Below are 27,278 nucleotides of genomic sequence, written 5' to 3'. Positions count from 1 at the left end.
CAGCAAGGAATTCTGCATCAGCTTTGCAGACTGGAATACCATTCCTTCACACCTCTTACCAGTGTTCAGGTATCACAGTAAATCCAGCCCCTGTAGAAGGATAGACAGACATCCCTTCAAAGTCGGACACAGATTCAAACTCCATCTCATTTTCTCCTGTGGATTCCCCTGTATTAACAGCCCTGAGTTTTCCATTCCCTATCTTTGGAGACTGTGCCATGGAGGCTGTAAAGTTGTCTTCTGACTCACAGGGAAGCTAATTTATACCAGAGATGAGAGCTTTGTTCTCTGTTCCTACAATGTCTAGCATAAAGGCTTAGAAGTTCATGTGTGGAGACACAAGAAGCATGTGTAAATTCTGAAAGCGACACACACAAACTAGTCTTTGAAGTTGTTAGCTTTAAAAAGGGAAGACGATCTTGATTAACACCTTTAATCCTTAAGGAAAGGAAATGGATTCGGACTACTTTGTATGCTACAGCAATCCTGACGAACTGACAAAGTTTAAACCTCCACGTGTTCCACCTGCGTAGCTTGCTGAAAATTAAGAAAATAAAAAAATGCAAGGGAATTTCACATTCAAACCACTCACAGTACTGGCTACACAGCCCCATGATAGCTCTGTTCTATTTCTACACCCACCCTCTTCCACCCCACATCCAAAACTTCAATTCCTTTCTACCTCCTCCTGATTCTTATTGAATTACTCCAGATGTAGAAGCTTGCTTATCTCCAAACTGTGTCTAAAAAAAGTGACCTACTCGTTCTGCATTTCCTATGTCTGCTGTACTACCGAGTTGGTTGTGTTTAGGTCCTCTGCTGAAAAATAATTAGAAAGACCAGCTAGAAGCCAGCAACTTCAGCATTCATCAACTATTTTTCCATCCTAATCCTCAGATCCTGCCTTGAAATATCACTCTGAATATTCATGATAATCAAACATCAGCATATGGATCACACACACACACACACAATATTAGCTTTGGGATTCTTTAGAAAAAAAACTCAACTTTTTCCTCAAGTTGCTCATATGTACTAGGAGAATCGGAGTCATCTGGACCAAATCACTTCACCTAGGAAATGCAGTAATTTTGCAGCACTTACTTAAGTCCAAGGATTAGAGTTTGGTGATCTCCACCTACCTCATTAATCCTCCTGTATTTTGGAAAGCTGTATTCACATCGTCCTTGCATTATAYGGATCACAAGTCTTATTACCTTTGTACATCACGTGTCCAATACATCAAAATGATCATCTAGAAGTCAACCATCATCCTGGGATTGTACAAAAAGCATAGATAATAGTCATTTTATGCTGTGCACGAGCAGCAGGGAAGGGACTGTTTGTAAGGAAGATCAAGGCAGCTRTAGAATATAGTGAAAAGGAACATTTTAAATGTCCTTCAGATTATTTCTCTTCCTTTGGAGAAAGTGCAGGTGTGGAAAGACACATGTGAAGATAGGCTGGGTACATCCACCATTACCTCATTAGGCCTGTTGCTTTCTCCTGGAAGACATCCAATAATAGCCTCAAAAACCATAGCACCTTATTAAGGTGAACCTACTATGAGAAACAACATTAAGATTGGCCAACTAATGTTGTTATCCACTAAGAGAAACTAAAGGAACCCCAGAGAAAAGGGAGACACTGGAAAAAGAAATTATTTCTAGGGTAGCTCTTTCAGTTAAGTACAATTTCCTTAAAAGAGCCAGTTAGAAGGAAAAATGAGAACTGTACAGTGAAAWTGCACATGCCACAAGAAAATACTGTTACCCAGAGCAAGTCCTGCCTGCAAATTAACCATGTGCTCCTCTCCTGTTCTTATTCACCATTATACTGGCAGTGTCATGGCTATTGTCTAAGATTAGGAAAAACCTGAAAGCTTCTTAAATACAGAGTCCCTCAAGGGCAGGTCTCAAGAAGTGCTATCACAACAGAGCCTCAGCACAGCATCAGCTAAGAATTTCTTGTCACCACTCTTAATTTGCCTGCAGACATTACTGCTTCCAAACTAACTCTACAGGATGATTCATATTACTGTTCATCACTCCCACTTATTTTCTGGATTTCATTTCAAAAGGTGAAAATGACTTCATAACGTGCAAATCTACGGATTTGTGTCCAATATCTCCTACATTATTTTTAAATTGCAGTTGGCTCAACAAGTATATTCACCACCCAATACTGGCAAAAGTTAAATCGAATTAGTAAAACATTCCCTTACTGACTAGATGTTACATCCATGTCAACAAGCATATATAAGAAAAAGACCTTAAAAACTCTGGATTCATTATCTATTAAAAGGGGAAACTAGATATATTCTTTTAGTCAACACTTGACCATCTTCTCCAACTTTACTGATTCACAGTAAAAGGAAAGCACCAGACAACTCAAACTCYAAAACTGAACAAAGAAACAAAAATAAAAGCAAAAAATATAGTTTAATTACACTGCATATAGAACTCTGCTTTTTGATTATACATAGCAAGGAATTAAAGTTAGATGTTTCTGGAGATGCTRATAAGATTTAAAATTATTGTTAAAGTATACTAAATATTTCTTATTTACTTTCTTCACTTATAGAGCATGTATTCATTTTAAAGGATCTAACCGTTACATTTTTTCCAACAAACTACTAAAACCGAAAACTAACCAACAGCTTAAATAACATGTGAAAAAGCTGCATCAATTTAACAGCTGCAGAACTCGAAGGACAGAGGCAGTAAAATATAAAAAAGACAAGAGTTAAAAATCCTACTGCAAGAATATTAACTGTAATAAAAGAGAAGACATTAAAACCAGCAGTTAGTTAGGTGCCAGCACATAATAGAATCCATAAGGACAGCAAAGAATGATGCTAAGTTAGGGAGAAAGAGTCTGTTTTCAGAGAAAAACTTCCTGGCAGACACCACAACAAAGTAACACAAATGGTGACTGTGTGGTCCCCTTCTTGTTAATAAATCAGGCGTCAAAGGTTGATCTGCAGTTAATAAGAGGCCTAAGCCTTCTCCAAAGATTTGTAGTATTCTGTCAGCACAGTCCAGGCCTTGGGAGCCATGAAGCCTTCTGGCGGGTTCTGTCCTTCTCGAGCCAGCTTGCGCATGCGGGTCCCTGATATAAATTCAAAGTCTTCATGGCTGGGAGAGTCGGGCATGGGGGAAGATAGAGAGGAAGGAGAGGGGGAAAGAAAAAAAACAACGTACTTAAAAAGTTGAATCTGCAAGCACAGTTCCTTTCTTTCTTCCTCTTTTTTGCAACCTGAATAAAAACTCATTTTGAGAGTATAATGCTGGATAGCAATTGTCATTTCCAGGCATCTGACTAGCAATGACAAGAAAATATTTTGAACATACAACATGCAGTTTTTTTAATTCCTGAGCAGCATGGAATGTCCTCTGGGCTGAGGACAGCAGSAACTGATGTCCTCTGTGCTGAATCTAGTCTATGCTTCCATCTGGCCTATCCTACCCTCTATGAGGAACGAGAGCACTGCTGGTAAGGAAAAAGTATTTCCACCTCCCGGCTCAGGGCTGTGCCAAACAGCCATCCTGTTGTGCAGCCTCTGCTCCTCCTGCCAAGGCAGTAGTCCAGCACTCCATGCTCTTTGAAGAATTTCCTTTCAGTACCACCAGAGAACTAGGAAAAGCATAACAAGAAAGGCAGGAAATCCCACAGAGAAGGAAAGWGCATAAAAAGCCTCCAAAACTAGAGGCAGACTCCCTAACTTCTGCTGCTGGCTCACTGCAAGCCACTTCACATGCATGTATATACGTGCTTCCATATGAGTACATGTGACACAGCTAGTTCAAAATAAAGCACAAGTTCAACAGAAAAAATAAAAATGAATAAAGATGAAAACATCCTCTTCTAAAGATCTATTTCCCAAAATGGCAGAATTCAGTTGGATAGATGTACGAGTGAACTTGTCTCAGGATTGTCATTTATTGACAAGACAATGGAAACTAATAGCAACTTCTCAGGTATCTCAGGCAAGCAGCAAAAGCTCCAGTCAAGTTAAATGCCTACTTCTAGTGGGAGCAAAACRGTCAAACCAAGACCAGAATGCTATAACTTTATGACAAGTTCCAAAGAAAAATGATTTACTCTTAAATTAAATATGGCAATTTCATTTACGCCATTTGCTCAATTTGAAACATGCATCCATTACTCATTCTTTACTTGTCTGTTTGAAATAAAAGCCAAATACTGATCTCAGATGCACATGCCTGAGGCAAAAATGAGAGCCAAGTGTGCGCAGAGGGCAGAATTTGGCTCTAAGTGCTGAATTATGCTCAGTAGGGTATGGAAATTAGCAAGTGCCCTTTCACAAAACTATTAGCCTCTTTTTTTTAAATCTAGACTGTACGTATTCACACAGCAGCAAAGCCGTAGCTGCTCTCATCTTCTGGCTCTCACTTCAGGACTCTGGATYCCTAAGAATACATGAGTAAGGTAAAAAAATAACCTTAATATTTTGCAAAATAGAAGCATAATAAGTGTGCAAATAGGAAAACTTTTAAAAGCAAATGTAAAGATTTGTGTCAGTTGTTCCTTGATAGGAAGATGACCACTGTTCACTACTACTGTTTGAAGATATTCTGTCTCTGTTGCAAAGAACTATTTCCAAAAGACATGTGGGGAGTCCCTGGCTAATTTTCTAGCAGGGATATTAAAAAAGTCTTCATCTGATCTGGAAGAGAARACAGCAAAGCAAATGCTATAAAGGTTATTTTTAATGTGGTAGCAATACTGGAGTCTGAGCAGCAAAAGCTTGTTAGCCCCTCCTTGATAAGGTTTCAGAAAGACACACAGCTTCCTTACACACCCTACTAGGGAACTGAAGATAGCAAGACATTAGAACTATACATGGCCTGTAACTTTGCTTCAATAAAATAAACTTGGGTGATTTGGTCACAGTAACACGAGAATTATTTTGTTCTGCTCAATTCATCTTCAAACTGTTTATGCTGTAACTGAACATATTTCTGAAAGAAGGCTATAAAGCAAATGGGAAAAAATGAGCATTTGTATACTGGTTCTTTCCTTCCTTTCATTTACAAAAGCTAGTATTTTAATCTGTGACTTTTTTTTGTTGTTAACACAATAGTTATTTATACTGTAATATAACAAGAGATCCCAGCAATGAAGAAAGCTCTGTGATCTTTTTTTTAATGCCCCAAACACTGATGGAACAGTGCTTGAAACAAATTTCAAAGACTTCATAGATCTTACAACAACAACAACAAAAAAATAATCACCAGTTTGCAAGTAGGAAGCTACAGTATGCAGATGCCCACAGAGGCATACAGAACCTGTGAATTCCCGTTTCTGCCACACGTCCAAAGTCCCTCAGCACTGCTATCCCACAACATTACAAAGACATTAGTATGTTGGGAGCACCCTTCATGCTGAAGGACCTTGTTAGTATCAGCTAGGTTSAAAATCTAACTGCAAACTACGTGAAAGCAGAACTTAATCACGTGCTTAATATTAACATAAGTGAAACAAATCCTTTACCTACTGTGAATGAAATTCCTCTCTCATTAGCAGGATGGTTTATGTTTGAGCTACAGTGTTTTAGCATATTCAAATTATGCCATAGTATTGACTGATAATGCTTACTTCACATAAATTGAGAACAATCAAGTGAGCTTCAATCTCTTACTACCATTTTAAAAACAGACATTACAGCAAACCAACACGGACATAGTGTGTCTTTTGTTGGAAAAACTGTCCTCTAAGTAAGGTTTGACAGGATTAAAGGAGGCTTGATGACCATAGCAAAGGGCCCAGAAATGAACAAAGTGATAAACACCTCAGTTCCTGTGCTGCATTTCYGTCTTATGGAAACTATTAACACTCTGTTCCAGTAACCTTACTTATGGGTTTCTTTTAGTCAAGACTATCTCACCAGGGTTTGGATTTTTTTTTCCTCCCCTCACAAGTATAGAAAAGAAAGTATATATTCATTTTTCCACTGTTGTGGGTTGCTTTTTTTTTTTTCTTCTTTTTTTTTTAAATTGTGAGACTGATTTCCTTTCTTAATTGAGTTTTTTCTAAAGCAGTCTGTGGCTGCGTTTTGTGGGACTTTCTGTAAAGTCTTGGGAATCTCTGCTGACCCAAACAATTATTAAGCCACCAATCCCAAATTATACTTGTCTGTGGTAACTGTTTTAGAGGCCTTTTTGGATGAAGAAACAGCAACTGTTTGGGGAAGAGTTTCAGCATTCAGGCTTTTTGTTTTTGTTGTTTGTTTTGACACCTCAATCTACCAGCAGCCGCATATAAGACTTTCATTTGGAAATTCCGCAAAACCACATTTTTACAGGTTTTTCCAAAGCTTGTTAGGTCAACAATTACTGATCCAAAATTTTATAAAATTACAAGAGTAATAGTTAAGATAAGCCAGAGACCACTATGTACAATATAATTTCTACTCATACTACTGTACTATTTGTTCCAATTTCTGTGGAAGTGGAAATGCTCAAGTGTCCTACAGGAACTTAGATTAACTTTTTGACTTGAGCAATAATAATAATAATAATAATAATGATAGGCTTTTTATTTATTATCCTAGTTTGGATAAAGAGAAAGTTAGCTCTATCTGGGCTAGCACACCACTTAAAATTAATTTTTCAAATCTCAAGTTTCCTGGATCTTAGGTTTAGACACAGTGTTTTCAAGTGTCTTTTCAAGCCTGTGGTTCCATGAAGTGCTAAGCCTAGCTCTAATATACCACATAAAATTTAAAAATCATTGTGGTCTCATGAGCTAAAATACTAAAGTAGCCTAATTYATTGATGGTTCATAGATCTTAACTTTTAACAGAGAGACTATAATAAAATAGAACATACAGAAAATAAAGCTTTGTGCACAGCTCTGTGACTGCACCAGCTAGCAGAAAGGCTTTCTCRGTCTTTTTCTTACCTCCATCCTCACTCACAATGCTACCTGATTAGCCCTGAATGCAAGCAGGTTATCCTTGCCTTTCCTTACAKGAAGGTGAGCTTGCAGATGTACCTGCTGCCACGTGACTTCAGTTCCAAAATAGTACCACAGCAGCCAAATATTGCCATACAGCAGAGCGATGGCCCAAGTATTCATAAAAGAAATGCTGTTATAATCTCCCAAACCCTTATTAGGAACATAAATTTCTGAATTGTATAGCTGGCTGTCAAGTCTGCAAACATTTTTTCCACTCAGAAAAAAAACTAATGTTGTCTTTCTCACCAAATAGATGGAAAACACAGAAAAGACTTAACAGTAGTTTTTTGTACCATAGTACATAGAGTCATCATCTACTACTGATCCTCTCATGTTTCCAAACAACCCTCTATTCCCTGTCTTTCTCCTTACAGAGACAACCACCACATGGTCCAAGAGTCTCTTGCACTTTCACCATCACACAGATTATCTTGAGATGTAGCCAGCTGCAGCCACCCAAGCTCCAGCTCYTTGGAGCCCAGCACTGTGTGCTGCCTGGGACGAGCAGTGGCAACAGCAGCTCTGTTCCTGCAGGCTGCATGTGTCTGTATTGCCATCTAGAGGATRGTCGTCATATTCCACCCTGCAAACAGTATCTAGCGGGGAGAAAAACAAAACGGCCCTGCATTCTGATAGTGCTGGGGCATGTGAAGGGCAGTTGGTTTTGTGTTCCACAGCAGTGGGAGTGGAAGAACTGGGGAAAAAAGTTCAAATCAAAACACCCTTACCAAAAAAAAAAAAAAAAAATTACATCATGATCTATTTATCCTGCACAATGCGGAAAACTTCCAGGGGCTACTCAAAAAATGGATGACAGTCCACAGCAACCTCTCGGGAGACCTCTGTGCTCAATGTAACTGTAGCACAAACAGCTGAAGACCAAGAGAAACTTGGTAATGTCCCTCAGCCTGCAGTTCAGAACCAAACTCCTGCACCTGGGAAGAAAAGTGTAGCTTTCAGTGATAGCTAAAGTAGAATCAGGTTAGTTGTGCTATGAAACTGTACCCATATTCTGCAGTCAAGCTGCTTTAGTAATCTGAAGACCCATCTAAAGACTGATCTCTGAACAACATAGCTAACAATTTAACTGATGACTAAACAAGCATTGTAAGACCAACCTAGCGGAAGGGAAAAAAAAAAAAAAAAAAGGCCAATGTTGCTCAGAATGCCTGTTACGTCTTAAAACTTAAACACAACTTACTGCTCAGAGTTATAATAGTCCATACACTTCTTTTTCTTATTATAAGCTGCAACTCTGAAGGGCACAATTTCCAGCGCTCGGAGGCCGGGGGCCATTGTCAGCACTTTGGCACCATGGGTTGGCTCGTAGAGATCCTTCCCAGTGTCAGGGTGCGGCATTCCCGCTGGATCTCGCCCTACAATGTAGAAGTTGGCTCCTGCAACCATCCGTGATCTGCAGTGCCACTGAACCTAGAACACAGAAAACAAAAGAAAGGGTAAAATATGACCGTTAATATGTGTATGCACTATATAATTAACCACTTTTTCCCCCTCAAACAGACTAAAACTGCTTTTACAATGTAGCCACACCGAAAGGAATGTCTCTGAACTTAGAGCTGAGACGTACGATTCCCGTTTCTTCTGCACATTAGAATGCTCACAAGAAGTCATCTTAGTATAGTGTTTGGAACTGCATATCTTGAGAACGTGGAACCAGCTACATTAACACGGTCCTAAACACTACAATATTAGTAATGTTTTAATAAAGATTTAAAACCCCCTAAAATCTTTTCATTTCACAATATTTCAATAATCACAGTATAGTGGTCGCAATAATCACAGTATAGTGGTCGCAATAATCACAGTATAGTGGTCGCAATAATCACAGTATAGTGGTCGCAATGTTACCTCAGATTCAGATTTCCTCAGACTGCAGAGAAATGGCTTGATATTTTCATGACCACAAATGCAACTCATACATCCCTCCCCTCTTATCTAGTCCAGGCCTTTGGAAACAGCTGATTCTCCCCATCAACACTGGTATAGATGCTAAGTATGCTGCTCAAATGGAGTTTCAGCATTTCAGCCTGTCTCCGGCCCAAAGGATGGGTAGACCTTGTGTGGCTGCACAGGGAAGCTACAATAGGTCTTCATAGGAGCCTTTTCATTATCTACACTAGCCTGGAATGCGGGTAGCTACATTCCTCCATAAACAGAAAGGCATCCAACTTGCTATGGGCAAATCACAGCCAAGACTGAGCAAGGTCTTTCTGGACCTGATTTTTTTCTGCCTACAATCCACAATTTTTAGACTTAAGTTTAGACTAAGTTATAGAACTATAGGTGACTTTTCTTACTTCATTTTTAGTTGTAATACTTTCAGCAGAATATTTAAGTTGTACAGCATAGAAAAAGCAAAGTAGCCATTATGTTATCTTAGGTAACAAAAACAGATAATTTCAGAAAATATCATTTTTTCCCCCTCAGAGTAGTGAATATTCACTAAAAGTAAATATCCTCTATCAGTATAGCTCAATACTTACYGTCTGACAGTGAGTACTCAGAAGAATTTAAAAATCAGCAAGTATATAGATGTAATTCGCTAGACTATTTAATAGCCTTTGACTAACCCATCAGAAGTTTCCTCAGAAATACAAGACACTAACAAAACAGATCATCTTTTTAACATTAATGAAATATATAGGTATACATATTTGCAAAYATATTTATTTGTACTACTCATTCTAATCACAATTCAGGGCAGGAAATTCAATAGCCTCCAATAAATATTTATATGAAATGTACACACATGCATACACATGTGAGCGGCTCCATGGCACAACGTTTTCTTGCAATACTTGAACTGAACAGCACTAAACAGAACATTCTGTCTATTGGAGGCCCCAGTGCAGGACCAGTCAAGCAGCAAGAACTCCAAGCTCATTATACTTGATTGAATATGTAGCCTTATGTCCACAGAAAAAAAAGAGCCTACTTAATAACTGCATAGCATAAAACAGTTGGGCGAGTCGAACAGTAATTACAAGATCTTCAGTAAAACAACTGCTAGGTACTAACAAAAAAGAGGAGCCATGAAGGAACAAACTGCAGAACAAAATATTTATTATCAGAAGTTTGTTACCATTACTTTATAAACTCATCCATTGATTCCCCCCAATGGAAGGAAAGCTGAAGTTAATTTACTGTTGAAGATACCTATAAGCATCTTTCTATTGCAAATATTTTAAAGATCAGAATGCTTTGCAGTTTAGTCATCGCGTATGTTGTTCTATGTTAACAAACTTCAGCCAAGAAGCTCAGAAATTGACTTCTCAAAGTAGGAACCAGCCTCAGTAACAGAGAGCATTCAAGAAGGAAGTTTTCCAGTTATTGTCAGCAAAGGTCTGCAAATCAGCAGCCACTACCTCTTCCTGCTGCTTAATTCTGTTAAAAGGTACCACTGGTAACAGGTTACATCTTGACTACATCTAGACATTACCCATGACAGATCCCACTGCTGACCAAGTGAASTGGGTGCTATGAAAGTATCTGGATTCTGATACCCAAGCTGACCATTTTAAYATTTATGCCATAAACAGGGAGTTCTACACAACGTCAGCATGACACTACAGCTACTAGCACATTCTCCCAAAGGATTCTAGCAGAATTAAGAAAAAGTAGGATTCATGCTGTCATTTGGGTCAGAGCAAGAACTGAGTTTTAAGTGATGATGTTCGACTTTCTGACAATTCAGAACTATGTAACCCATATATTTGAGTTAATAACAAAACCAGGAGCTCTTTTCCAGTTTCTCTGCCTCCAAACTACATCAGAACTTGGTTACCTTCCAAAGATGGTAAATTTACCACATTTTGATGCAGATTTTTGCCTTTTATACTTATATATTTTCCTTTAAGTAACTACTGAGAATATTTTTAAAAAACAAGCAACAAAAAAACACCAAACAATTGAAACTTACAAAACACAACCATTAAGTTTTTACAAACTGAAAGTCTTCTCCCTCCTGTTGATAACCATACTGGCTTAATAGCTGCTTTTTATTCTATAAATATTTGTGATATAGAAATATCTGATATGTGTTTTGAACAGTCTATGGAAAATGAATAAAAGATGAGTCTTCTTTTTATTATGTTGCTAAAATATATTATTGGTTGCCTGTTTTCTGAGGTCATTCGAAATGCCAAACAAATTAGGAGAAATTTCTCATTCTGTTCAAGACTAGGACTGGGTTCCTTCTTGTATGCCTATAAAACTGAAAGGAACAGAAATTCTCTATTCATCAGCAACTTAACTGAGATATGATTCCTCTACAATACAGTAGCATTCAACTCAAACACTTCCAAACTCTTACAGCATCGATAAGAAACCAAAGGGAACCAAAATTCACTAAAAAATWTTTTTCTGGAGAAAGGTGTTATACACAACCAAAGGAGAAGGTTTCTGTTATTTCTCAAACATCTATGAGAAAGGGAACAAAATTTCCCACAGTAASCCACTTGCATGCCTCTACTCTGATCTGAACTACATTCTTTCTCTGCCCTCGAGGGGCAACACAGGCTCTGCCTGCTCAACCAACCAAGAGAAAATTAAGCCTGATTTTTTTCCACTACTGGTATTATCTATCAATCAAAAAGCCATCACAGAGTCAACCTTCTAAGCCTGGTCAGAATTTGAACTTCCTGTGACCTAAGTGGTGGTGGGAGGTGGGGGGGGGCGGCAGAAAGGGTGGCGAAATATAGAAACAATATCCCCTAAATCAATCATTCCCGAACATTTATTCACTTAACTGCCTCCTACAACGTCTCGCTGTTCCAACTCAAGTTCTGKTTTCTAAATAAGGAGTTGCCAAAGAATTATTTCATTCAAAAGTCTTGAAACAATTCTCTGTGGATTAAGTTTGCCAAAAAAATAAACAAAGCCTTTTCTTTCCAATTTGTGTACAGCCCTCCCACATACACACTTTTTGCTTAACCAAGTGAAAAAAAATGCATCTTCATATTCAAGGTAATCATTCAGTATTAACAGGTATGCTTATTCCAAGTTTTTAARGAAAAACAATGACAAAAAAAATTATCATCTCACTCTTATTAAAAAAAGAAAATGGTCACTTGAAAACAATATTCTCTCCACAGAAGAACGATTTGTTTGATCACAGAGGGGCCTCTGCAGTCTCATTTCCCAAGGGAAATTAATCTGCTCTGTCCATTAAAAAAAAAAAAAAAACCCACACACAGATATTACCAAACCAAAATTACCAAGAGTGTTAAACCAAAAACATTTTTTTGGTTTAACACTCTTGCTATATCTACCTCAGTTGGTCCGGCATACATCATGGGGGAAGGGAATATCGCTACCACCGTCGTYTCTGGGTTCAAGACTCCCTCCTCCAGGACTGCAGCATGTTGCTTCATGCGCCACATGAGAGGAACATCATCCTCCTTTGTCCAACCGCCGAGCGGATGCAGGAGTAAAACTGGGCGCCGGTAACCACGCTCCAAAAGCTGCTTGTGAGTATCCTGCATTAAAAGAGCATGCCCGTTGTGCACCGGGTTGCGTAACTGGAATGCAAAGACAGCATCTATGAAAACAGACAAACAAAAAGATAAAATAAAAGCAAATTATTTTTATCAGGGGTTGAAAAATCACAGAGAATCTTCACACAGTAAGATCTTTTTCAGTCCTTCTAAACAAGTAGATTAGTCACAGGTCATTAAGGGATTATGAATTATAATGCATTGTTATTTAATTGGCAAAAACAAAAAAATACACACTAAAAACATATCAGCTTTCTTAATTTTGAATTTTCTGTAGGACTACTCTAGTTTTTCCAATAACTATAATCTTGTTTTGAAGATTTCATAATTGCTTGAGCTTATCAACTTGAATTCTAGGAAGAAAACAATTAAGGGCCCAGCATATCATCAGGAGACGAAAAGGATACACTCTCAATAGGGATTTAATGTGCCTTAGCAGATCTCCTTCACTTCCTACATTATTACCAGAGCTTACACTCAGGAAGTACAAAATACTGTAAACTGCTATTCCAACGCATTTCCAACCAGCCAGATAAGAATCTTGCCACAACCAAGATTTCTCCCTTTTCCACAAACTAAAATGAACTCAAACTAAAGATAGGAAAACTGTCTTAACTAACAAGCTTCCCATTAGGGAACAATGAAATCGAAATAGCAGTGGTTTGGGGGTATCAAATGTATTTATTTTACTGGACAACTAAAAGAATGTTTTGCAGACCTGCACACACTGGAAATACTGCCTGCACTGAGGGAGACACTCGGGACCAATTCCAGTTTGGATTATACATGTTAATCCCTTCTTCCTCATAGTGCTCTGCAGGTGCCTGCCTGTTTTATGTTCAATGCATTCTTGTAGAAAGGCGCAAACCAAGAAAAACTTGCTTACCAGCATTCATGTCCTTGAACTTCTGCCTAAGTTCAGCAGGAGTGAGACGGTATTGATCAAGTCCATCATTCCAATAAATACGGTCAAGGACCTGCAGATCTCCACCCACCAGCCAGTTCCCTTGCTCCATAACCATCTAGAAAAAGAAATGACAGCCCTCCTTAAGGCCGACTGTTGCCTTGTCCTGAATACCTACAGCATTGCAATGTGGGCACATTGCTTTATCAGAGGCATAAACCAAAGAATATGTTCTAACAAGTCRATTCAATTATCCCTGCATTAGATTTTCTTGGAATTTCTTAAATCTGCATTATTTTAAGCTTTCAAAACTGTCATCCTAAACATATCAGCACAGAACACATCAAGCATTTTGAAGAGTATTCCTCAGTATTCTTACTTGTATCTATTAAGAAATGTGCTATTTCAGATACACTTCTGAATATAACTTCTGTTAGTAAAACAATGTCATAGCAATAAAAACAGTGGTAAGAAAAACACATAATTTTCATATACATACACATATACACATACTTTCTGAACACAAAGACTATCCATTTATACTAACAAGTTCACCGTTTGAAGTTTCATTTCCTTTTATCTGATTTTTAAATCAGTTGTAAACAAAAAAAAATGGTAGAGATCATAAATAGGGACACAAAAGCATTCATGGCTCTGTAGAGTCATAATGTAATATTTGCATCACTTTTTAAAACCAAATACAGTTATATCAAGGGTATGTTTTCATTAGAATATTGTTACATGGCATACAGATAAGATCAAGATTAAAAAAAAAGACATACTGAGCTCAATGTAGGGGAAATAACTCCCCAGGGAGTTAAATTATGAAGCAAGGCCTATTTCAAAAGTATCTAAACTAGAMAATTCTTACATGTTCCACATGCATGGAGAAGATCTTTTGCCTTCACAGTGGGTATATCTGCTGATTAAGGAGCTTTGATGATCCATCTGCGTCCACAAAGGGATGTATTTCCTAAGCACACCAGAGGGCAAAGATCTCTCCTCTGTAGCACAGATTCCACATACTACTCTAAATTCATTTCACGTGCACATATTGACATTAGAATTTTACACTAAGTGCAGCTCAAATATTTTTCTCAAAGAAACTTTGTGTCAAGAACTACTGCCARCTCTGACACCATCTCCACTTAATCTGCAGTTCTACAAACAGGATAAACAACAGGACTACATTTTCAACTTTTAAAAGCACACCTTGATATATGGATGCTCCTTGCACGTCGTTCCCCATTGCCTTGCACAGCGTTCCTCCTTCCTGTGCTCATAGAACTCAGGATTACGGAGGATGGCCACGCGGCACCCTTCATACACCAGGGCAATCGCTGTACATCCATCCAGTCTTTCCTTGTCTTCTTGGGTAGCTGTTAGCACTATAGGCACGGACAGATTGATAACACCCCCTGCAGATGGGAAAAAGCTCTGACCCTTAGTAATAATTATCAGTGAGATTATGAATAGCTACCTTCCTAACAAGTTACAGCCTGGGCTTTATATCATGTTCAAGCATTTTCCTCAGAATTACAACTGCTTAGCTTTGAAAAAGAACAAAGACACTAGTGAAAAATACCAAATACTTACAGTTCCATGCAAATATTTTAGACTACATTTTTGTGATTCCAAAATAATGAAAAGCTTATTTAAGAAGCTATACTGCAAGCAGAAAACCACAACTGATATCTTTTCGATGAAGCAGACTGTCAGGCTGAGACCACTTAAGAAAACTTTAAAATGAAAATAGCTACACCCTTGCATTTATCTCCATGATGCAGAAGTCAATCAATGCAAATATTTCTTTCAACATCCAATGTAAGAAATGCTGTGAGGATTATGTAACAACTTCCCTCTCTCCAGAATCAGAACTCCAGGAAACAACTGCTGCTCTTAGACTGCAGCACTAACACACTGTGCAGGAAGGGACACTGTGCTGACTCAACTCTGTTGCCATTGACTCMAGTAGCACAGTAGCTTTAAGACAACCCATGCTCTCACTAATTTCATCAAAAAATGTTCTTTTATATAAATTTTGCGGTGGATACCTGCAGATAGGAGATCTGGCAGCATTTAAGGAGTATAATTGCTCTATTCCAGCAGTTACTACCTACTGTCATTTTCTGTAACTGCTRTTTTATTAATAGCATTTAAAAGGTAACAAAAATAGATGTCAGAGAAGTTGACAAACCTGAAATAAAGCCCCACCTCAGACACTCACCTTTACAAGATCTAAAAAGCTTTTAAGAAATTCTGGTTTACAGAAGATTAAGGTTGATATTAGGAGCTGCAAGCTATTTTAACAGTTGAAAAGACATGTTTGTCATCTGAGGTACAATTTCACCTGAACAAATGTTATTTTATAATACAGGATTAGATTGTTCAGTGTTAGAAGCGACAATACCTTACCATCAAGGAGACAGTCGAAGTGAAGGCACTGCAGGTATTCTCTCTCCCTCATAAAGCCATTCAGTGGCGTTGCCCAGCCCTCTGCTAGCACTTGCACCCATTGCATATCCACCTTGTAAAATAAATGGAAAAAATACTCAGAGCCATCCAAATCCCAACCAGGTATCTCAAAGTCTCCAAATATCAAAAAAGGAACACGTTTTTCCTCATGCCTTATATAGTTTTGGCTGTTTTCCAGTTCTAACTTTAGATCAAGTTTCCAGGCTCTAAAAAAGTACATTTAACTTGCAAAGCTTTGATATAGTTCAACTTGGCAGAATTGAGGATTACTACTTGCCTTTTAATAAAACAAACTACTCAGGAGGCAAAAGACAAACAAAAAAAATCCAATTATCACAAAAATATCAGAATTAGGGAGTTATATATGAAGATAACTAGCCTTACAATAGATTAGAACGGGATTTTTTACTGCAGGTATTATAAGAAAACAGAGAAATAATATCCTCCCAGGACCAGAATTTGTTTTAGTTTAAGAGGTATTGGTTTACAAGGAATTTCCTCCTTTGGCATTYAAACAGTCACACTGTGACTTAGTGTGTGGCCTTTATTATTTCTGCATGTACATTACTGAGACTTAGTCAGATGTCTTTGACAAGAGCAGAGTTTGCTTGTGCTAATCTCTTTTGCAAAGAGAATGTCTAATTTTATTACACAGTTATACTGAAGTAATTACAATGCATATTTTCTTCCCTAGCTTAAAACACATATTTGCTTGACAGTTTGCTAGTGGCGAGGGAAAGGAGATCTATTTTTCTAGAAAGAGCTTGTTAGGACTGTACAGAAATTTAATATTGGTCATCATAAATATTTATTGCTCAGCAAAGCAAGATGCTAGGGTTTAGACATATGTACATAAGAAATCTAGTAAGAGAGAGAAGTATTAACCTTTTATAGATGAAGACTAGTGAAATTGAGGAAGGATGTAGTTCAGCACCTAGGAAGTGCTTTTGGTCYGTAAGAGTCAAGACTCTTACTGCCTATGCGAACTCCACGCCAAGTCAGGCCCTTGAGCAAACCCTTAGCTTTAAGTTCCACTCAGTAAGACTGTTTACAAAAAGAAAAGTTTAAGCTCCTTTACAAACAACTATTCTCAGAACACATGCRAGATAGTTCAGTGCATGCACGAGAAAAAAATGTCACTAAGGATTTAACCTTTCATGTTTAGGCTAACCTATGTAACGTTATCTGAAGGGACAGATATTTTTGCMGTCGGAAAGACTCAGACACAACAAGTGATCAAAGTAAATAGACATTGAAATTACCCCTAGAAAGAGAAGATCAAAGTATCAAGTTGCAGTTTGTAAGTAATAATGGTACACAAACTTCCTTCAGATGAGCAACATATCAGACTGTCTTACAGTTTCAGCAATGAAAACACCAAGCACCCAGTACCTTGTTTATTTCCAAGGTTAAGAGAGACTCAGCATCGGTTTTGGCTAACTTCAGCTTGTTCTCAGGCACRTAGAGCTCTTTCACTTCATAAGAGGCATCCACTGGCACAATATCCTGTATATATTAAAAAAATAATCAGAATATAGTATTTGTTTGAAATGCTTCTTGGCTGCTGAACACATGGTCAAGAAGTAATATTTATGTTGTATTTATCTGCAGTAAAAGATTATGCATTAAGTAACTTGTATTAAATTACACAGCACTTAAAGATTTTGATACACTGCTAGCCAACCAGTGTTTCTGATCAGCTTGAGTGAGATATCCTGACAGTAAGCTTTTTCTAAAAATTTAAGCACTCCATACTCTTACAAAATTTAGCCTGTAAATATAAAGTGCAGGTTTTTYATGAGTCATTAATGCATACTCTATAAACAGCAAAAAAAATGCTGCATACTTTTATATTTGCTAAAGAAGTGTTTTAAGCTGAGCRTTTGACTGAGTGAAGTATTTGACTACACTGACTACATTGTATCAGCAATGGTAAAAGGAAGGGCAAAAGTCTCCCGTACAACTGAACTTTAACGCAGAAGTATGAATTGAAGGCATTACCTACAGCTATGAACATACCACCACCATCCAATCCCTAAAATAACACTTAATGGAAACATTTAAATGCAGGAATTTATAAGTACGCTTAGATACAGAGTGAACAGAAATCTACTTTTATAACCAGTATATCAGTTGCATGTATGAAAGTTTCAGCTTTCTTACTTTGGTTTTAAACAGTCTTACTCCAAGATCGAAACGAACACTCCAACGCACAGAAAGAATATTAAAAAAGGCAAGGAAACTCATGGTAAACCTCTATAGACTCTACTCCAACAAAGGCTACTCAACCTTTTCAGTGATATTCAGGAGCAAAGAAAGAAAAACAGAAAAACCATCTGCTTTTAAAAACAGCTATGCTTTTAAGATTTTTTGAATCCTTTTATAAAGTAAAGTTTTACCTTTTATAAAGTTTTAYTTTTGGGGAAAAAAAAAGAAAAGAAACACCTTATACTTACAGTAAGATAACACACAGACCCAAAACAAAAACACAGAAGTCATCTTTATTTTTTTCAGTAAATGCAGCACATAGAGAGCGAGTTACGCATGTACCACAGGAAACATGAAGTTTGTCCAACCTTTTTAAAAGCAATGTATCATTCACAAGCCACTCCCTCCATCTACCTCCAYGGAAAGTAAAACAAAGAGGTATGCCTGTACCCAAGGAAACACAAAGTTTATCCAAGCATTTTAAAGGTARTATGTCATAAGGCACTGCCTCTATGGAAAGAAAAACAAAGAAAGCAGAACAACGTAAACATCCAGGTGATAAGACGACTATAGGAATAAAAAGAGCCGATGAACCCAGCCGCTAGGCAAATCATATCTCCAAAGRCAAATAAAGAAAAATAAATTTAACTAGCACTTAGAAATTGTTTCATGAGGACAAGTTCAATCCATTATCTACCAGATCTCATTTGCAAAGGTGATTTTATCTGACTGTAAGCAAGGCAAAAGTCATTTTCTACTGTCTCCGTCTGAAAAATAGRATTATGGCCCAGGAGAGCCATAGGAGACTCCTGCCACAGCACTAAGTCCAGACATGAAATCAACTACTACCGCCTCTAAAAAATGGTAGACATGTGATCAAAAATGATKAAGCACACATTGTACTTGGCATGCCATTTCACTGAAGATTCTACCAAGGAATACAGTTAATTTCTGTGGCATAATGTCCTAGTTTTATAACTCATCAAAAGCTTTAAATTAAATTAAGCTAATACAGAGATCTCATCAGATGGTAGCTTGTTTCTAGGGCTCCATTTATGGGCATAGCTGTGGAGAAAACTGCAGCTCCATCATTGAGCATCTGGAGCTAGCAGGATTAGTAAATCAACGGTCAATGGCAGGCATAGAAACTATATTTAAAAAACACTTTGGATTAACAATGCCAGCAGGAAGATTCCATAGGTCTGCAAAAGYATGAATTTTAGGAAAAGGCTATGCTAGCAGGCCATCTAGTGACCAAGCTAAGGCGGTTACTTTATTCAAAGGATCATTCCATCAAAAGGATCATTTAACCAAAGGTTAAACTACACAATATTCCTCAATACTTAGTATTTCTCAGTGCACTGATATAAATAACTGCAAATATATTACAAAGCAATACAAATAAGCTAGAGGCTTTTATAAGAACACTCTGCCTTGTCAAATTTTAGCAGTGCATTCTCTGCTGATGCTAATGTGCTTAATAAAGTCAGTAAAGAAACACCCTTCACGTTAACTCCCAGTATATGGGCATAAATATCATCCAACTTATACTAGCGAACAGTGTTGCAAAGCCACTGAATTACTTGGACTGTTTTCTGCTTATTCTGGCTTGCATAATTATTCTTCTGTGTTCAAATATTCAGTGCAGAAGTAAAACATTACTAGTAGAGTCTTATATATTCTTCACGCAGAAGATGCTTTTCCCCATTCTTACACACACAAACAATAACCCTGTCAAAGAAGCACAGAGACCTCTAGACGCCTAGCCTATCCTCTTATTCAAAGCAAGTCCTAAAACAGTAGGTTGCTCAGAAATTATKATTTCCTCTGATGATATTTCACTGGTTAAAAAATTAACTTATTTCATTACTATGCAATACAACTTTTGTGCTGGCTCAACTGCATTTGTTTACAAAAGAAACACATAGGAAAACACTGAAATCCCCGGAGCAGAACATCCACACAAGGCTTGCCTCGCTCCACTGGAAAGTATCAGCAGAGTGAGTGCCAAACACCTCATTTGCTCTTTTGACTGAATAAAATAAGAGTGCAAACACTGACACATTAAAGTGGTTAAAAAAAGTTTAAGACTCTCAATACAAAATATTTGATAGAAAAATGATAGAATATTTTAAAATCTGACTATGCTTACTGATATGTGTATATATGCTACATATTATGTGTGTGCATTGAGAGAGATCCTATTTTATACATACATATATGCAGCTATATTTAGCTAATGATAATCCACATCTATGGAAATTACATTGTCAGTTGGTTATACATGATCTGAAAAGATAYGCCTGCTCAGTCATAGCTTGGCTTCATTCTCTCCCATTAAAGAAAGTAACCACTAAGACATCTTGTTATCCATGGTGCTACCCTAAGAAGGGCAGGGGAAAAAAAAGCTAGAACACGCCTTAAGCAAAGGACAAGGCATATCTAATGGCCAGAAGCCATCATTCAGCATTGYGTACAAAGTTTTGGCACATGTGACATTGGTTTCTACAATTACGAAACTTAAAACAATTGCCTTTCTGAGCAGCAGGTTCAGGACTTTCCATAGAGCCTAACATGTCCCACACATAGGACTACTTGTTCTCTCCCTTCCCTTTCCAAAAGGGAATTAGGCACAAGTTTGGCACACTGCTGCCATTTTGTGCGTCAGACCTCCTGAGCAAACACTGACCTGTTTAAGGAGCTCTTTTAATTTAGCTACAAGAGACTGAATCTCTCTAGAGCTGTACTTCCACTGAACTCTAAGATGAACGTGATATGGGCTACATAATGAGGTCTGTTTACTTGTACCCACTTCAACATTTGCTGCAGGTTTCCCAATCTACTGTCTGTATAATAACTGCCAGAAAACTCACCTTATCAAGAAAGTGAGTATTTTTGTCAGACAGTCTGGGTTAAAATCATGCTCTGAAACGCAATCTCCCTCTTGACTGGCTATAAACAACTATTTAGGGAGACAAATTTCTTCTAGATAAAAAATTACAAGTTCCTTCCTAAAAGGGGAAGGATTAGAAAAGGGAGGTAAATTAAAGTCTCACAGTCCCAGCTGTCATAACCATGACTTGCCTGCTCTTCTTCACATGAAGAGACACCATACTCCTCCATGAAAGGCAGAAAAGCATATAAAAGTCCTTCCCATTTAAAAGTAAAACTACCCATCCGCTAACCTGGTGATCTTTTCAGTCTGAAAGCTTTGAAATTTTCAATAGATACCAGTATACTAATGAATGTGTTACACATCACTCGTGGTTAATTACACTTGCATACATTAGGCTGTTAATAGCAGCAGTTAGAACATATTTAATAAATGTCAATAATCATCTCCATGTGGGTAGCAACCTCTGGCAAAAGAGCAAGGCTAAAAGCTCAGCAAAGTATAGTTTCTTCATTCAGTCAGTTTTATTTTATTGGTGTTTGTATCCACACTTATAAGGGTGAGGTGAGAAACACTGTGATGCAACCTGATCTAAATCAAAGTGCCACCTGCTCACTTCCTAACCACATCACTGCCTTGTTCTCTGATTCATCAGTAGGTTTCATGTGGCTATGCAGTGAACCAAGTTAGGAGATAATTAGGACTTACAAAGAACGGAAAGGAAAGAAGAAAGAAAAAAGTACTGGAGGCACAGTTGTTTCAGATGCATAAAGCCACCTCATGACTACCTTTCTACCTTTCCCCCTCCCGCCCCCTCCTTTAAGTTTGCATTAACCAACTGAAGCCACTTATTATTTGAGAGGAAGAGCATCAAGAGCTCGAAAAGGGGAGGTGCGAAGGGCAGGTAGGAGAGAAAAAACAGACTTACCTTTTTAGAAGCAGTAAGCCAACTCAGCCGTGTCAGGAAGATCAGCTTCCTGAACAGGCAATTACACAATCACAGGAGCACTTCTACTAGTGCAAGGAAAGATGTATAAACAAAGGAAAATGCATAGAACCACAGCAGCCTCTTCTTGTATCAATCCAAGCTGTTGTGGAACTGCATCACTGGTCTTTACCAATTTCCAGTATATGTTATTAATATACRTATGCTGTAGACAAATTAAATTAAAATTTTTGAGGTTTTTAAAAGTCAGCACACACCATCAATTCTGTAACAACTACAACATCCTTCTGTCCTAAATATCTGTTAGGACAATGAAAACAAATTATTTTTCCTCCAAAAGGAAAAAGTCAAAAATTTACTTCAGTTATGTTATCTAATGTTGTTGCAATATTTACGTTTAAAAACGAAACACACAATTGGATGAGTTTAAGAATCTGAATATTAAAATGTATACTTTTAATCAAAAAATTGTCTCTGGTTTTCCCAGCTTGTACATGCAGGTTTGGAAAAAAAATGCTAATGCTTTGGAGGAAAAAAGTATATAGAGATATACACACATACACACACTTGGACATAACTKTATTTCAGCTCACCCTTTCTTGAAGGAGCTCCACAACTTGCTGTATGCAATCATTCACATCACAAGAATCAGTTTTCAGCACAAGCTCAGGGGCTTCAGGTTTTTCATACTCTGAATCAATCCCGGTAAAACCTGCAGAAGAGAACATAGTCTTAGATCACTTCCTCTAGAAGACAGACTGCATCTTAATATTGTTCATACACAATCTTCTAGATAGAAAAAAAATACAGCAGGCCAGAGAAAAGTGTTTTAGCTTCCTTGACACAAGATTTCTTACTGAAATCAAGTTTTATCAAACCACTGGCTAGCCCTRCAGTATCACTTCATATAACTTTATTCTGTAGTACACACAGGGCATATTTTTGCTGTTGAAGTTCTTATCTTTATACAACAAAATAAAGAAAGTAGCAGTAAAAAAGGTAAAAACTCTGCAGATCAACCCAGAGTTAGTAGATAAACATCCTTTAGCTGTCCTTCGGTATTAGCTCTGATCGTTTTTTAAGCACCAAGCCAAATTTTTGAACAATTGGTAAAATATTTGCTCAGGCCACCAAGCAGTACCAATTCAGAAGAGTAAGGACTTACATCTATTATATTAGTTTGGCATCYATTAGTCTGGCAAGTATAGCCAACCTAACATAACTAGTTAAGGCAAGGAAGTATTTCATGAGATTATTACATAATTATTACTCTTATCCCAACCCATATAAACTACCAATGACAGCTGTTCATCCTGTTTAGCTAGTAATCTTTAAAGAAGGAATTCCTAGCTACCTATGCAAAAACATGAGGAAAAAATTAAGCCCACTTAAACTTCCAAGGAAGCAAAAGCAAAGCATACAAGTACTACAGGATCACTTCTGTARTATCAGTATATATCATCTATATCAAATCTATATCAATCTATATCAAATATATCATCTAGACTGCTGAAAACAAATTTTTGTATTCTCAATTGTAAATSCAGACAGTAAAGCATGAAAGCACTTGAGACTCAAATATTTTCTAAATTATTAGTATATTTCTCCACCTGTGAAAAGATCAACTTGCTGCAATACTGAACGTTACAAAAAAAGCCAGTATCTGCTCCTAAAATTGTATGCTTTAAGCTTATCTGATGACTGGAGGGAGTGACAGGTGGGAGAAAAGAAACTATCATATTACCTGGTCTAAAGGAAAGGAAGATAATATAGTTGCTGGCACTCCTTGTGAGAGGGCACAGTCATTTACGTTTCTTCCTTTACAGATTAACTAGGTTGTAGGACACAGYAATTGCTATTTCCACTTATAACTTACCTAGGCGTGATTCTCTCTCACCACCACCTCTAAAGTAATACAGGTCCGTAAGGGGGCTGATAAAATTAACAAGAGCAGTTAAAGAASCTCCACAGCACCAATGATGACTCTGTAAGGTACAATATCCTTGTAACCTCAAACTGTCTCCCTATGATTCATCCTTGCTACTTCTCAGGGTGGTACACCTCAAACTTCAACGCATCCATTTACTAGTTTAACTACAATACCCCATTATACAGGCAGAATGTGACTACATCTATGTTCACCTTTAATTTCTCCAGCCCTGGCTTTCTTGTACAGTCCTTTAACATCTCTCTGYTCACAGACGTGCAACGGAGCATCCACAAATACTTCAAAAAAGGGCAAACTTGCACCTTCGTGAATTCGTCTGGCATTATTACGATCCTGAATGAAAAAAAAAAAAATGCCCTCATGTTTTTATTTTCTTTCKGCTTTCAGAATTAATTTTAAAGCCAATAGTAAAATGCAAGCAAACTCTCAAAGCCTGAGACAGAGAGAGAGAAAAATCTGGATTTGATATACCGATAACACTGCAGCTTGACTGAAGTTTGTCATATGGTAAAGTTGAACTCAAGATCAAAGATATTAACTTTTTTTTTTAAATAACAATTAAATACTGCAGAATTTTCAATACCTGCCATAATGTTAGGAGTTACACTCCTCACAGTTACATTTGTCTGGCTCACTGAAGTCAAAGTTGATACTATTTGCATCTCACAATGACCACTCTTGACCCCAGGATACCCTTTTTTTTTAAAAAAAAAAAAACACTATTCATTAGTCTGACAAGACTCGCACACTCCGAACTATTTGTACTGTTTGCCAAGTGCAGAAACAGTTAACGATACTCACAATATTCATAAACCCAAAATACTAAAGCCATCTCTCACCACATTCAGTACTTCTCCTCTAAAGACTTCTACTTAACTAGAGGAGCTCAGGGTCTCYGAAATATTATCTGAAGAACTGCTTGTGCCACCAAACCCAAAGTCATCTTCTCATGCAGCACAACAGGTGAGCTACAGTCCCCAGTCACTTTTCAAGATGCCTGGTGTTCATACATCCTTTTCTCTCCTCCCAATTTTAGAGTCTTAAGAGTATCTTTTGCTTTTGATCCTAACCTGCAGTTTTACCAAACAGGCTAAAAGGCAGTTTGAATTTACAGATAGCAAAGACTAAGCTTAACTTCTCTGAAACGTGAGTAATTATCTTCACAAATTACAGATGCCACAAACAAGAAAATAAGCATTTCATCACAGTTAAGTTCCGTGACAGATGCCTAGAATTCAAGCTTAAGTGATGTTTTCCTTTGGTGTTTTCCCATGCTCTAGCTAGTGGGTTTTCACATTTACAACACACATGTGCAACAATGCACAGCAGTAGCGCAAGACCAGAACACAGCAGGGCACTCACCTGGGTATAGGGAGAGATGAAGCTAGTGATGCACACCAAACCGGCATCTGCAAACAGCTTAGCAACCTCAGCAATCCGACGGACATTTTCCTCTCTATCTTCCGGTGTGAAGCCCAGATTCTTATTAAGGCCCTGGCGAATGTTGTCACCATCCAACGTGTAGCACGGGATGCCATGGCATACCAAATATTCCTCCAGTGCCATGCTCACTGTAGTCTTCCCAGCACCAGACAGACCTGGAATATTCAAAGAGAGTAATATATGTGGAAAGCATAGAAATAAAGTAGACCAAATTGTAGTACTTGTGCTACTGAAGRCAGAAAAGACAAAGTGACAGTCAGCAGCAATGCATGAGTATGCCTTTTCTGCAATATCTAGCAGAGACACAAAAGTGCCTTTTACCTAGATATGTGCGTGCCAGGAAAAGCCCTACACCACAGATTAAACCAACATCTCTCTCTCTAAAAAGTCCCAGAACAAATAAACCAAAACTCTAACACATTTACATAACTTAAAGATTTCAATATGGCTTAGTCCACACCCAGAACTCTGAAAAAAACAGTAGTTGTGAATAATGACCTATCATGTATAAAATTTATCTGATCTTCCTCAGACATGTTGAGTTTCTCATGTCATTGCTTTCCTGTTTACTTTGAAAAGGGCAACGGCCACAGATGATGAAGTCACAAGTTAGTGCTCAGGACAGCATTGGCTTGCTAAGAGAGAAGTTCCTGCTGTCTTGGCCTCCCTCTGCTCACAACATACAACTTCCTCTGTTCTATCACCTTTGGTGTTTATCAAGCAACTCTGTTTGCTAATGGCTCTATTTTGAGGGCTGTGTTAAGTTTGCTGATGACTTCACAAGTTACAAGTTGAATCACCTCAAGGTTGGGCTTGGCAAGCACTACAGCTTGCAAAAGGTGGGAGATGAGGAGCAAGACTGGGAACAGAACATTTTTTTGGCAGCAATTAAGTGTACTCACATCTTAGAAGACAAGTATGGTAACCCAAACTGAAGCTTTAATCATTTCATAATTTATTTTCATTCACTCTGCCTTCAGTTTGCAATTTTGTCGCTGCATCTAGCCCGCAATACATTCAAATGCTCATTTTGTCTATATAGCACCTAGGCTCCAACATCTAATGAAATATAAAAGTTGAAGTTGTGTAATAGTAAACCTTTAAAATAGCTTTTTAGCTGACAAATCTTTTACAATAATTTATTCTCTCAAAATTGCATATTGCCTTACACATTTAACTAATACTTTTTCATGCCTTTGAGACACGTTTCTTCTACTTATAAGGACTCAGTGATTCAACAACAGACATCATTTATTAAAATTTAGTTCTTAAGTAAAAGTTTAAAAATGAAGAATGATACCTAAAATAACTTTCCCTATACTGACACCCCATGATATCTTATCAAGAGGAGAACCCTTAAGGAAATAAGCCATCATTTCAGCTTTCTTTGCAATGAAATGGTTCCAATGGTTCATCTCATATGAGCAACTCGGACATCTCTAACAATCTAGCTTCTCCAGCACACTCCAGCACACTTATCTTAAAACCTTAGCCTTCCTACTTTTCTATGCCTTCCTCTGAAAACTAGGAAAAAAATGAATGGAAGATGTCATCATGTAGATAGCCAGTAATACATTTTTATTGCAATCTTTTTTTCAAAAAGGTGGTAATTAATTAGCTGAAGAAACAGAAAATCAGTTTCCTGGCTCATTTAAGATTTAGGACACAGGCTGGAGCTATCTGACCGAAATAGCAAGAGAAAGGACTCCATTTTGTTACCACAGAATTGCATGATAACAGGCTACTGTATCAAATCTGTTTATCTGGTCTTTCATACATTTCTTACCAACAGCTTTTATAATTATTATTCCTGTTTCATATATTAACAAAAATTTTAATTTAGCAAAATTCTTCATTATCCTCTATATATCTTTTGTACGTCAGTAAAAGAAAGGTATTTGGTGCTTTATTTTTTTTTTAAATTCCAAAGGGAGTCTGCTTTGCTTCAGCTCCAGACATCA

General features: G+C 37.6%; 1 protein-coding gene across 5 annotated transcripts in view; it reads right to left on the bottom strand.

The window, feature by feature from the left end:
• Nucleotides 1-327: 327 nt before the first annotated feature.
• The window catches only part of PAPSS1 (3'-phosphoadenosine 5'-phosphosulfate synthase 1), a 46,607-nt gene continuing 19,656 nt past the window's right edge, over nt 328-27,278 (bottom strand). For all 5 annotated transcript variants that reach the window (XM_026050916.1, XM_026050919.1, XM_026050917.1 and 2 more), the window contains 10 exons: nt 25,237-25,472; nt 24,069-24,207; nt 22,520-22,638; nt 17,272-17,385; nt 15,820-15,931; nt 14,617-14,822; nt 13,387-13,522; nt 12,276-12,544; nt 8,186-8,415; nt 328-3,137 (listed from right to left, as the gene is read on the bottom strand). In XM_026050916.1, coding sequence (XP_025906701.1) covers nt 2,999-3,137; nt 8,186-8,415; nt 12,276-12,544; nt 13,387-13,522; nt 14,617-14,822; nt 15,820-15,931; nt 17,272-17,385; nt 22,520-22,638; nt 24,069-24,207; nt 25,237-25,472 — 1,700 coding nt within the window. In that variant the 3' untranslated portion in view covers nt 328-2,998. The remainder of the gene's footprint in view (nt 3,138-8,185; nt 8,416-12,275; nt 12,545-13,386; nt 13,523-14,616; nt 14,823-15,819; nt 15,932-17,271; nt 17,386-22,519; nt 22,639-24,068; nt 24,208-25,236; nt 25,473-27,278) is intronic.

This window comes from Nothoprocta perdicaria, unplaced genomic scaffold (genome assembly GCF_003342845.1).
Source record: "Nothoprocta perdicaria isolate Ctin4 unplaced genomic scaffold, notPer1 scaffold_71, whole genome shotgun sequence".
Lineage (NCBI taxonomy): Eukaryota > Metazoa > Chordata > Aves > Tinamiformes > Tinamidae > Nothoprocta > Nothoprocta perdicaria.
This window is presented reverse-complemented; position numbering and strand designations above follow the sequence as displayed.